This window comes from Trichoplusia ni, unplaced genomic scaffold (genome assembly GCF_003590095.1).
Source record: "Trichoplusia ni isolate ovarian cell line Hi5 unplaced genomic scaffold, tn1 tig00003437, whole genome shotgun sequence".
In the NCBI taxonomy this organism is placed as follows: Eukaryota; Metazoa; Arthropoda; class Insecta; order Lepidoptera; family Noctuidae; genus Trichoplusia; species Trichoplusia ni.
Window position 1 is genome coordinate 109,766 of NW_020800391.1, and position 12,763 is coordinate 122,528.

Sequence of the window (12,763 nt, forward strand, 5' to 3'; positions counted from 1 at the left end):
TGCGTAGTTTGACGACTGACGAACAGTTTGATTTTTACAACTATTTAGATTTGAGATTGAGAGTTGAGCGTCTTGCTCATGTTGTGTAGTGACGTACAGTGTTGGTTTGGTTTGTATCCCGTGACGATGTGAGGCATGCGACTGAGTGAGTTGTTGTGTCGACAGCTCCGTTCCCGGGGTACACGACAATCCCGGCGATCCCGACCACGCAGAACCAGACGTTCGTGTTCAGCCCTCTTGGCGTGATCAACTCGCAGCCGAGCATCCTGCCGGCGCACTCGCAGCCCACCGTGTCTGGCATCGGCCAGCAAAAACAAACCGACCTGCATAAGGTAGGCTATATGTTCTATTCGCCTGTAATCCCACTTTCCAACGTAATGGTTGTTACCCTTAGCACCACGCTCCAGTTAACGGGTTGATGGTAGAAGCCTATCTAACTCTTACTATAAGACAAGTATTGTGTTGTTCGCCGTTTTTACGTGTCGTGCATTTGGGTTTGAGTTACCTACTATTCGCGAGTAAAACAGAATTAAAAATGCTTTTTAATACTTGTAACTAATCCGTTGGTGTTAACACCCCAGTGTGGCGGCAAGGTGACGGGGAACAAGGTAGCGGGGTCGGGTGCGGGCGGCGCGCAGACTGTGCCGGTGCAGGCACAGTGCGTGCAGGTCTCGCAGCCGGTGCTGGGCGCGCAACAGCCCACGCAGGCACAGATCATCAGCCCGTTGCAGGTACTTCATACGCTCTACTTGATACCAGACTTTTTCCGACGGGTTTTATTGAGTGGCGGAAATGGAAGTAGGCTTAAATGTTCTAATCATAAAGAAAAAAAATAACAACGAATCCTAACTGTGAGTTGATATGATTTGAATTAAATTTTCTTGACTTTTTGAATATCGTAAAATTATATATTTTGAGTTTTTTTATGACAAATAATAAAAAAATACTCACATATTGCCGGTACCTAGTCTTACCCAGTCGTCAATTTAATAGAGGGCACAATAGAATGAAAAATACCTAAATTAAATTTTACAAACAATTGCAAGTCACAATAAGCAGAAAACCGTACTACTCACTCCATTTCCTGAAGTCAATTGTACCCGTCGGTGTAAAGTCACCTAAAACACGAAAGAGGTGCCTGCAGCTGTCTCCACATGACTGAAATATTTGTTTACTAAATAACTAATACACTAATGTTGTTAATACTAATTGTTAGATGCCTGGAAGCACCTTCACTTATACTTACCTTCTAGAAATATATGGAATTTCAACTCCTTTAGTTTTCATATAATCTTTGTATATAAATACTTAAGATGTTAAATAAAGTTAGGGTTGAATTTATGAACTGTCCAATGGCTGAAAAGTAGGTTGAGTATTGATAACACTCCCTGCGTTATTACGCATCTTGGTCGAATAGAACAAATTCTTATTCAAGTCTTTATCACGACACGTGTTATTTTAACAGCAGACATTGATCACGTTAGCAAGTTACGTCATAAGACATTGTCGTATAAAACTTTGATCGTCATAAAATGTCTTGCCAGACTTCAAGCTCCTATGGGCATTGGACAGTTGATATATTGCAACCCACTGCTCTGTATATTGTTTATGTTTGCTCGTATGCATTCAATGATCTTATCAATGAATGATAAACATGATTCTACTTAATCCGTTCATAAAGTATCAGTTTTATAATACTCTTATCATTATCTATATCTGAATAATTTAATTGATATTTTTGAATAGGTTAAGCTTTGTATGTAATGCTTGAGCGATTTATTTATTGTGCATTGCAGCCCGAAGCGATTTGTTTTATTTTTTCAATTGTTTCATTCTAACAGGTTTTGTGCTGAATAGATTTATGTGCAAAGTCGCACGTAAGGGATCGAATAAATATTTAAAAATTTATAAATTCGAAACGTTTGTGTTTATATTAATGTTATTCGTATTATATACAATATTTATATTTGCGATATTTACAGTTATAATACTTTAAATATGTTTTAAATGTATTACGTCAGCAAATCCTAATGCTGGTTTTGAAAACTCGCTGACCGCGAAGCTACAACAAAAGAAATATTTTTTGGATGACACTGACTCTCGTCACTGTCAGCAAAAAACTATCAGCAGTAACATCGGTCAAACGCTTTCTATAAATTCATATATTTTGACAGTCGACAACGATGGTCACCGTCAACTCTTTAAAAAGCCTAACGTTGAATGATTAAGCATCCTAAAAGTTACATGCCTTAAATCGTAAAAGAAATGCTTTCACAATAGAACATAATAATTTAAAGATATGTTAAGAATGTTCTCATATTTTATCAGTTTGCAAAGGCAATTTGTCGAATTTGTGTGAGTGAAAATATATCAAATGTTTGCCGTAACAGACGCAAGAAAACATCTTGAATGTTGCTAAATGCCACTTAAACTGCGCATGGGGTAACTTTGATCGACAGTTTCAAGTATTCGCTTAGATTTATTGATTGAATTCAAAGCTGAACTTTATATTCTACTTAATATCATAGCTGTCGTTAAAACAGAATCTATCTAATTTTCTTTTCGGAACTATATATACCCTTTGTGCAAAAAGTTTGGTTTCAAATCCCCATTCGTTAGAATTTTTGACCAAATAGGATTTTTCTTTGACCACTAATCTTAGAGCCAACTTAAATAAGACGAAATCGAGTAAGTTCTTCATCAAATTAATCATGCTATTTATAAGTGCTTTTTATCGGTTAGAATTTGTCTTCGACCACTTACCTTAATACCTTACACAGACGAAACTTACTTAAAATTAATTCCACCTAACCAATTGATCATATTAATTAGTCTCCCTATTATTGTACCTTAGCACACGTCTTATCAATAATTTCTCTATCTCTGTTGTCTTCAAGTACCTAATTACACGCATGGCATCTGACCCATCAAATGTTATTGATTGGTTTATTTTTATATTCACATCTCTCCGATTGTCTATCAGTCTCTGTTCGCGCTTTAAGACGATCACAAATACTCTTGAAAGTTCTGGCAATTTTATCTTGAAAAAATAATTTTGTTGAAATTAATTAAAATTTCGCAGTTCTTTAACGGTTTTTTAAAGTTATTTGATTTATTCGTGCAATTGATTGGTTATCTTTGTGGGAGCTTATTCCTAATTACCAACATCTTCGTTGAGTGAGAATTATGGAAGAGGAAACGCCCTACCGAAGCAAAAAATCTTTGTCGAAACGTTCTAAAAGGGTATGTGTTTTTTTCAAAGGAATATGCTTATGCGTTTTATGACTTCCAAGTTCAAATAAGCAAAATTACTCAGTGTCTAAATTAAATTAGGGTTTTAGTAGGATTAATTTACTGCGGGGGTACTTATAAAGCGGTGAAAGGGGGAGGACGGGAACAAATTAGGGCGTTGTCCAGTAAAATTGTAAGCTTCAGAAACAGCTACTTACTTGCCTTATTAGACAAATTGTTTTGTTACTTGAATTTTTCGCGCACATCTTTAAAATAATTAGTATTCGAAAAGCTGCACATTAGGCACTCACCATTTTTCTGACCTCAACCTTTTTTCTTTTTACTGAATGTGTGTTATCCATTTGTGTATTTATGTATCAATTATATTATTATGTTTATTGTCTAACCGTAGTGGTCGGTTCCTCAGACTGGCGGGCAGACGATGCAGTTCGCTCCGTGGCAGATATCGGGGGCCCTGCCGCAGGTGTGGGCGGGGGGCTTGCAGGCCGGGACCCTGCCAGCGGGGGGACTCCTGGCTCCCAACCCCATCTTCATCAGGGGTACGCAGCCCGACGCTCCGCCGTCCATGTTCATACAACACTCGCCGCAAAATAACGTCCAGCATACCAGTTAGTATTGAATTTGAACTATGAGACTTGCTTATTGTAGTTATTTGGCTGGTTTTTCTCTTTTGTGTCTAATGCGAATTAAAATGTGTATTTGCAAAGCGATGAACGTTTAATTTTAGGAGATGTATGCACCAATTGCTAGCGGCTCCAATGCTAAAGTACTTTGAATTTGTAAGCGTTTTGTCCGTATTAGCTAAATAATATCAGACAATCCCTCGCACGAATATAGAGTCTTAACTGGTCATGTTCTTGCAGATGTCAGCGTGGCGTGTGCTACGGGGACCACGGCGAAGCCTCGAGCCTCGACCGACGGCATGTCGAAGGCTCCACGACCGCTTTCCAACATCTTGCCATCGAGCGGGATAAGACCTGGACCAGCGTCGTCGGTGTCGACGCAGACCAACGCCAACCAGGCCCAGAACCAGGTCTGTTCAGTTTTGTCAAAACGAGTATTAGTGAACGACAATTGAATCCATTGCATTTTTGCCAATTGATCCAGCGTATTTTGAACATTAAATTCTTTGTACTATTCATTACCGTAATAACGTGTTTCCACTCTCGTACCAGGCCAAGCAACGCGGTAAGCTGGGCGTACGCTCGCCCGCACCCGCTGCTAAGCAAGATGCGGCGAATCAAACCAACAAAGCTATGCAACATCAATTAAATCAGCCGAAACAACAGTAAGTGTCATACATGTCACGCGTGCCCCTATCTGCTTTCTTTCTTCCTCACTCTACTATCACGCGCGCACCCATCGCTGACCACAAGCTGTTAGCCGCAGATGGCTAGGTACCCTCTGTGTCCCGGTCCTCAAGCCAGTGGCTAAGCATGATGTCACTGGCTTTGCTGAATATTAAGCTTATCTGTCGGTGTGCAGCTGTGTTGTTTGGGCAACAATTTCGAGCATGATGGCTTTTACATTATTAAGAATCATTTTTGAATCTGCCCAATTCATGCATATTTTCATACATGCACACCGGTTGCGAGTACAACGCACCTGATCTTTTCGAAGGAAATCATCAATAAGGTGACGGTCATTACACTGATTTAATTCGTTATTTGATTTGAGCTAGATATGTCATATGATTTATTATTTTTTAGGCTACTTGTGATGAATTCGGGGCAGATGACCCAAATCACTAGTGTGCAAGACAAGCAACCGATTGCTAAGAACATGCAGCAACAGGCGCTGTTGCAGCAGCAGGCCATGCAGGTGAAAATTGTAATATCATGCTACTAGTATTTATTTTAATAAATACACTTTATAAGCAGTGACTAAAATGTGTTAATTTTGTTGCAGCAGCAGCAACAACAGCAGCAACAGCAACAACAGCTGATACACCAACAGCAGCAGACACAGCAGATGGTGCATTATCAGCAGCAAGGTAAAATCAGGCAAAAGTTTAATAAACTATCACTGCAGGTTTCAACTCTAGGACGTAGACCTTAAAGTATTTTCTACCATGGAAGGTTCTAATTAAGTGTTTATGTAGGTATGTCGCTGGGCATGCCTCAAGGCACTCTGCCGGTGGGCTCCGTCGCTCAGACGCTACCAATGGCAGGTATGCCGCAGACCATTTCGATGGTACAGCAGATCCATCCAGTGAGTATCATGCCGGTAATAATCTCTGCTTTTTATTAATGTTGTCTTCTTGCTCTCTCTCTCCTCAGAAACATAATATTCAACTGTAGTTATTGGAGCTTTAACAAAAGTTCAAGTAAATTAATTTCCGTGTTTTTGAGGAGAGGAAATAGCAGGCTCTATGTTTCGCTTTATGTGCAACACATAGCTCGATTGTTTGTCATCGCAAGCCATATACTAAGGCAATCATTATCTTGCTTTGTTTAGTTGAGTGGCATGGGCCAGCCTGGCACATTAGTTGGCCAGCTGAACACCTCACAGCCGCAAAATGCATCACTCACACAGGTCCAAGCGCTGCAGCAACAGCCACAAGTAATTATTTTATTTTTAAATTCACAACCCTTACGTAGTATTTTAATAGTAGATTACAATTTTATTTTGCACTTTCAGCCAATGACATTTCACATGTTCATTTATCGTGCTTTTGCTTTTGTTCAAGTTAACTATTGTTTGCCGATAGACCAAGTCTTAAGTTACGCTTTAAACTTTAAAACAGCTTTTAGAACTTTAATAAACACGTAATTTTAAGTATATTTGTGATCCCTAAATAATATTTTTGACATAAGTTGTCAATTCCAATTAACTTTTCTAACTCCACTACTGCCTGACAAAATCCGAATATGTTTTTTTAAGAACTCTATACCTCATCATGGGGAAATGTTTTTCATACTTCTTTTTGAGTCACTGTACGACAATCATACAATCCCCTTTTCTAATGTTATTGTCGTTTTTCCCCAGACTTTGGTTGGTAGTGGCTTGGTCCAGACATCCGTTGGCATGACCGTGCAGCAACAGGCTGCATTAAATCACACCGCATCTATGCAAACGGTATGTATGGAAAACTTGTCAATACATGTAAAATTTAAGTCTGCTGAAACTTAAGTAACAAGACTACCTTAATACATCCTCTTTATTATTCAAAGAATACAAACAAACTGCTTATAAACCTTGTTTCAAAGCAAAACGTCGATAGAAGAATAGCGTCTAAGGTTCTTTCCAGAAGAATATGCTAACTTTTGCACAATACGCAGAATTGTAGACGATAACGTTTTAAAAGTCGTAATTACACGACTAGATGGCGTTGGTTTGAATGCTTTTGACTCACAACATAACTTGGCAACAGACACGGTGTGTATGTAGCTGAACATCTAACAATACTCATTGCAAATTAGAAACTTATTTTTTAAAGTTCTGTAAATCATTGACCTTTTTAAGAAAACCGTATTTATAATATCCCTATGTAGGTATGTAATACAAGGTATTCGCATGCAACTCTCATATTCCATAGATTTATGGTAAGACCTTTAGTCTACCTGTCCATTGACGGTGAGCGCCTGCGTAGCGTTGAAATAGAGAAGAAAATTACGAATAGGATTTCATAAGTTTATGAAGTCCTATGAATTCTTATTTCTCTACTGCGCATCCTCCTTCATTTTAATATTAAGGCAACCTTAGCATTGACTATCTGTACATATATCACCTACCCAAAAAACCAACCCTGCGAATACACACAATTATCCTCACTAATATTATATGTATCCGGCTATATCAACCTTATTATATGTAAGTATATTTTGAGCGTTGTGAACGTTGGCAGTCGGGGCTCGCGCTTGACGGGACTGCGCTGCTGTCCTCGCCACTTGTGCAGGTCTCCCCGGCGTTATTGCACCATGAGGTAGCCACAGGAACCCCGATAACGTTCCTGTATACGACGAGTTTATTTCAATGTTTATTCTGTTTATCATCTACAAGTATTAGCGAAAGGTTACTATTGACGCGGAGCGAGGCTGTTGAGCGGAGAAATTTGGAAAAAAATATCGATTTAGTAACTTGAGGAGGGGAAGGGAGGTTTTTGACAATTCTATTGGTTAAGTTTGGCCCTTTGTCCGCTCGGCAGTTTTGTTTCACGGCAAACAGTGCACCGAAACAAAAAGTAACATCAATAACATGAAACATTTAAAAAATTATAAAAAAAAACTTGAGAATTGTTTTGAGATTGGTGTGTTCAAGTTTCATAAGCTCATTATGCTAAAGTGTTACTTCAAAGAAAATGTTAATTATTTAAAACTTGTAGGTGATAAAAACATCTTCTCTTTCGTCTAAATCAGTAGCATGTGCTAAAAAAACATTATTTTAATTATTTTTGTGGCAAGAAATGAAAAGTACTTAAAAACGAAATTTCAAAAGCAAGATGCACACGGTGGCAGAAAAACTGTGCCTTTCTTAATAAAAAATGTCTTTGAGGTAAATTCACTGTGGGAGTACCGTAAACTGCGAAAGCAAGAAAGTTTGATGCCAGTTTTCACAAAATAAGGTTGACATTAGTAACTGTCAGAATATTTTCGTTTAAAAATCAACCGTCTTGTTCAATGAGAGAATGATTTTCAACCTTAAGGTTATAGACCATCGTTTTGATCGACCGTACCATACTTATTCATGTAGCAAGGATTTAAAAAAAGTTGTCAAATCAAATCTAGCCACAGTCTTTACAAATTATTTTGCGTGTAGATCGTTTTTCGCCGGGTCTCACAATTTTAGGCTTTTCGATCGCTAAATAGCTAAATTGTAAATCGTTCGATTTGCTTAAAATTAATACTGCCGTAAACGCATGTTTCTTGACCGTAGATCGAGCATTTATAGATAATATATTTTCTATTGTAGGTTCTAAGCAATGTTCTAATTAACGCGATATATTTATTATTACTTAATACCTTTACAATGCATGAAAATTGGCCCTGTTGGTATAGTTATTTTAAACAAATTCGTCCATCCAGTTTTTATTATATAATTTATGTAGGACTTGTTTAAGTATCTAATAAATTATTGCATGAATTTTAAATATTTATTTTAGTGTATTTTCCTATAGAAAATCCATATATTACCTAAAAATAAGTAGGACTACTGAACTAGTAATGTTAATTAAACATTTATTTATTGCATGTATTGTTACAAATCCATAGCATAATTTTATTTAGTTGTAATTTGAAAGAGTATTTAATAACTTAAACTTACATGTTTTCCATAAAATCCCAAGAGCAGGTTTTATTTCTGACTGACTTGATTTAAAGTCCTATGTCCCCTAGATGGGGCAGAGGGCGTCCACAGAGGTTCTCCATCTCGATCTGTCTTGGTTTTATTTCTACATACCCTTTAAATCCTAAAAAGTCTGTTGATACAAATCAAAGTAAAGACACGAGCAGTTTGTACATAAAATTTTAAGAGGTTAGGTTAGATTCCTTATCAAAACTCACAAGACTTTTTGAGATATTATGTCACCTTGGAAAATGCCTTGAGCATATCGAAAATGCGCATTCAAAAAACTAGACCGAATACGCAATCACAGTCAATTTACGCGTCATATTCAGATTCTCCTTGTGGTTCAGATGAAATATACCACTTCTGCCTTGAGCCCAAAATTTCGAACCCAGTCACAAGTTGAACGGTTTCTATCGTGGCATATTAGTCTGCAAGTCTTAACGATGCATATGGTATAGGTATCAAGCAACCTGAGTTCTCCTCAGTTGACGCTCCAAGCGGCGCAAGGCACGGTGGGGCTAATCGCGGCGCCGATGCAGGGCTCCGTCCTGCCCCTGCAGCCGCCCACCACGCTGGTCGCCCACGTCAAGGCTGAGGAAGACAAGAATCAGCTTACTGCACCGGTAATTAAAAGATAAATTTTTACTTTCGGGATTCTTTGTTCAAAATGTTACTGTTTTATTGAATATTTTGTTTGAATTTGTGTGAAATTCATATACCTACATCATCCACCGTGCTACCAGAATAATTTCACCAAAGAAGCAAAAATCAAGATTGATAAAAGTGACTTCATGATATCATAGAATTATAATATTCACCGTGGCCTTAAAGATTCTTCGTGGCACATAAAACGCATAAACTGACTCCTTTACCAGTCAATCCCTACATTACAACTTGACTTATATTCTCGTAATTCTACACCAGGCACCAGTTCTGCAGCCGATCGCACCACAGCAACTGGTCTCGGACAGCAGCGATGCTACGTCCACCGTGTTCAGCTCGGCAGTCACCACCGCAGCCACTGCTGACGCCTCTGTCTCCACCAGCACCTCTACTATAGGCAACAAATGTAAGAATTTTACCAAATACTGTTTTGGTACACTTTTTTGGTGGTCTAGTGGTTTGTTCGATTCCCATCCAGGACAAATGTTTGAGTGACAAGCACAATCATTTGTCCTTTGTGTCTGGGAGTAATTTATCTATGATAGGTATGTATTGAGAAATATGTTTATCGATTGTCTAATACTCATAATTCTAGCTTTGCTTAGTTTGATACTAAATGGCGTCGTGGAAATGTATATTTTAAAATGTATATTAATGTTTTGTCTTTAACTCTAGGCTCAGTAACACCCATGGAGTCATCCAAGTCGAGTCCTTCCAAGGCAGACAGTCAGAATGTCCCGGCTTCAGGCGCGTCATCGGTACCAACTAGTACCGCCCCGGTGCCCAGTAGCGCGCAGCAAACTACACCAGTTGCGCCTCAGGTAAACCCATGAAAATCAAAAGTAAACTTAAGGAGACTAGCTTGACAAAGCGTCTTCCGATTGTTTCACTGCCGTTCAATTCCAACAAGTAAGTCAACGGCCTTTTTGCTCTTACTCTGTTTCTCAAATCTTGGAGTATTTGCGAAATCTTCCTTAGCCAATCTTTATTCTTGAAGTTTCAAAAGTCTGTTTCAAAACCTTCACGTTAACGACTGTCTTCCTAAAAAACCTATTCACTAATGAGTTTACTACAAATTCTTAGGTGGTAACAACAGTGGCATCGTCCACATCGGCCTCGTCCACCATGACAGCATCTATCACAGCGCCCGTGTCTTCAGGGGGGACGGCAGCACTGTTCAAAAGCACCCAGTGCACGCCCCGTCACATGAGCCAACAAGCCGCTCATGGTCAGTATGGTAAATATGAACTTTGTCAACAACTATTACTCAATGCTGAAGCTTCCTCTTTTTTAGTACTTTTGTATTTCTATCGTCTTTGGTTAGAATTTCCTAGTCTCTTTTGTTATTTGAATTGGTCAGTGCATGCTTCACCACAGATCCGAACTGTAAACGTTATTACAATTGAAGAATCCTGAAATTAGTATAGAAGCTTTGATCAGTTTCCCGGCGAAAGGGACATCTTTTCACCCTTGACTTTCCACATCTAGATAAAAAGTGTAAGACCTCGTTATATAATATCCTATTTTTTTCTCCTAGACAAAGGCTTACCTAAGGCGATGGTGAAGCCGAACATCCTGACCCACGTCATCGAAGGCTACGTCATCCAGGAAGCAGGGGAACCATTTGCAGTATGTTTCAAGCTCTTTGATTTATATTATTGGCTTTTTGACTGGTTCTACGTAAGTGACTGCAACTAAGTACAACCCTATAATTTCGTTTGTATTGTATGTTGCTTACTGAGGGCTAGTCAAAAGCTAACTAACTTCCGATTTTGAGCAGTAGCTTTTATTTAAATTAACTCATTAGCAAGTTAAAGATTTAAAAAGACTAATTGCAAGAATAGTCTAGATTATAGAAGTCTACGAGATCTATTCTATATTATGTTAAAAATGTTATCTCTCAAATTGGTTTTACCTTTCGCATCGGTTTTAAGTGGCGTTTTAACCTGAAAGCTCGCTATTCAACCATACTTCACGTCGTCAAAATATATCTACTGCTCAAACCACTTTTACATTATAAGAAAGCCGTTACTAAAGAGCATTGTATAATTGATGGATAGAGTAACTTGGTTCAGGTCAACCGACCACTCCGAGATTGGCAAGCTGACAAGGAGCAGGACAAGGAGAATAAGCTGCCTTCATCCGACGATGGGCCGCCACGTGAGTGTAACTCTATTTTAAACCTTTTATTTAAATCGAACTTTGTAATTGTGTTTTTAAGTTTGAAATTGGTATGTATTCATCATCTATGCAATGGTGGGTTGTTGCTTTTGAGGAAGACATTTTCACAATGTATTGTGACCTCTTGCTTCCACTTTGGGTACAATCTTACCTACTCAAAGAAGTACAGAATACAGTGCAAAGGGCTTTAGTGTTAATAGCGAGGTTGGTAACATTACACCATGGTTCACCTGTAACCCCGTGTCCATTACACATTGGCTGATGACGAAAACCGTAATCTTGATGAATGAATAATCAACATCTTGTTGTTGTTGTCTGGGCTCGAAAAGAGGTATAGAGGTAAAGAGGAAATATCGACTCCAGCTATCTCAAAAAATCATGACAACCACCTATCGAAGTAAAACTGACAATTGTGGAACTCTACAGAGTGTATAGAATAGCGCCATAATTTATCCCATTTACAGAATAAACAATTTCATTTCATTTAATGTATCCAGGTAAGAAGCAGATGTTAGACCACGGCCCGAGCGTGGCTCGCATCAGCTCCACGAACGAGAGCACCTCGGAGAACATCACTCACGCGAAGGCGGACACGGCTGCTGTCAGCTCAGCTGACGTCACTGACACCGCCAGCGCTGACGCTGCTAAGATACCCAACGCTAATAAATGGACTGTGAGTATCATGAACATTTGTGAATTTCTTCAAATAGAGATTAGCTTGAGTGAAATTTCGGATATTTCTAGACTGCATTGCTTTTTTTATTCTATTCTTGTTTGTATATGGCAATGATTTTCTGCCAGTTACTAAATAGCGTAAAATACTACTAATGTAGTTCAAAATATATTATTTTATATTGTAAAGTGATTGATAAAGAATACACCGAACAGGGAAAACATAGACTTTTATAATGGAACATGATTACACGGCGCCTTAATTCTTTGTCTTCCAAAGCAAAAAACCTTTAACTTTTGAAGTGGAATCAAATGTTACTTATTATTGGCCCTTCTCCCATTTATCACAGTCTAAATTACTAACAGAGGCGAGCTTCGCGTGATAGGGTCGAGTTATTTAAGTATAACTTTTATTAATATTTTCTGAACACATTTTCCCAAAGGTCGCGGAGGTGTGCGATTTCATCCGCAACATCCCTGGGTGCGCCGGCTACGCAGACGAGTTCCTCATGCAGGAGGTGGACGGTGAAGCTCTCCTGCTGATCAGACCTGAGCACCTCGTGATGGCGTTGTCCATGAAGCTCGGGCCCGCTCTCAAGATCGTGGCCTGCATCGATTCCCTGCGACCTGAGAGCGAGCAAACGACGCATGAACATGACTGAGGTGCTTATACTTAGATAAATATATACTTATCACTCGTATACAAATT

At 38.8% G+C, this 12,763-nt stretch overlaps 1 protein-coding gene across 13 annotated transcripts in view; it reads left to right on the top strand.

Annotated features, from left to right (window-relative positions):
* The window catches only part of LOC113507882 (polyhomeotic-proximal chromatin protein-like), a 33,689-nt gene that overhangs the window by 17,339 nt on the left and 3,587 nt on the right, over window positions 1–12,763 (top strand). The window contains exons 10-27 of one of the 13 annotated variants that reach the window (XM_026890807.1): window positions 166–332; window positions 582–731; window positions 3,659–3,860; window positions 4,116–4,285; window positions 4,428–4,540; window positions 4,962–5,082; window positions 5,161–5,245; window positions 5,354–5,478; window positions 5,710–5,814; window positions 6,241–6,330; window positions 8,997–9,161; window positions 9,463–9,607; window positions 9,877–10,022; window positions 10,285–10,438; window positions 10,739–10,830; window positions 11,277–11,361; window positions 11,880–12,055; window positions 12,498–12,717. In XM_026890807.1, the coding sequence (XP_026746608.1) occupies window positions 166–332; window positions 582–731; window positions 3,659–3,860; window positions 4,116–4,285; window positions 4,428–4,540; window positions 4,962–5,082; window positions 5,161–5,245; window positions 5,354–5,478; window positions 5,710–5,814; window positions 6,241–6,330; window positions 8,997–9,161; window positions 9,463–9,607; window positions 9,877–10,022; window positions 10,285–10,438; window positions 10,739–10,830; window positions 11,277–11,361; window positions 11,880–12,055; window positions 12,498–12,716 (2,510 nt within the window). In that variant the 3' untranslated portion in view covers window position 12,717. Of the gene's footprint in view, window positions 1–165; window positions 333–581; window positions 732–3,658; window positions 3,861–4,115; window positions 4,286–4,427; window positions 4,541–4,961; window positions 5,083–5,160; window positions 5,246–5,353; window positions 5,479–5,709; window positions 5,815–6,240; window positions 6,331–8,996; window positions 9,162–9,462; window positions 9,608–9,876; window positions 10,023–10,284; window positions 10,439–10,738; window positions 10,831–11,261; window positions 11,362–11,879; window positions 12,056–12,497; window positions 12,718–12,763 lie in introns of all 13 variants that reach the window. The other 12 variants (XM_026890808.1, XM_026890813.1, XM_026890800.1 and 9 more) reach the window with 12 other exon arrangements.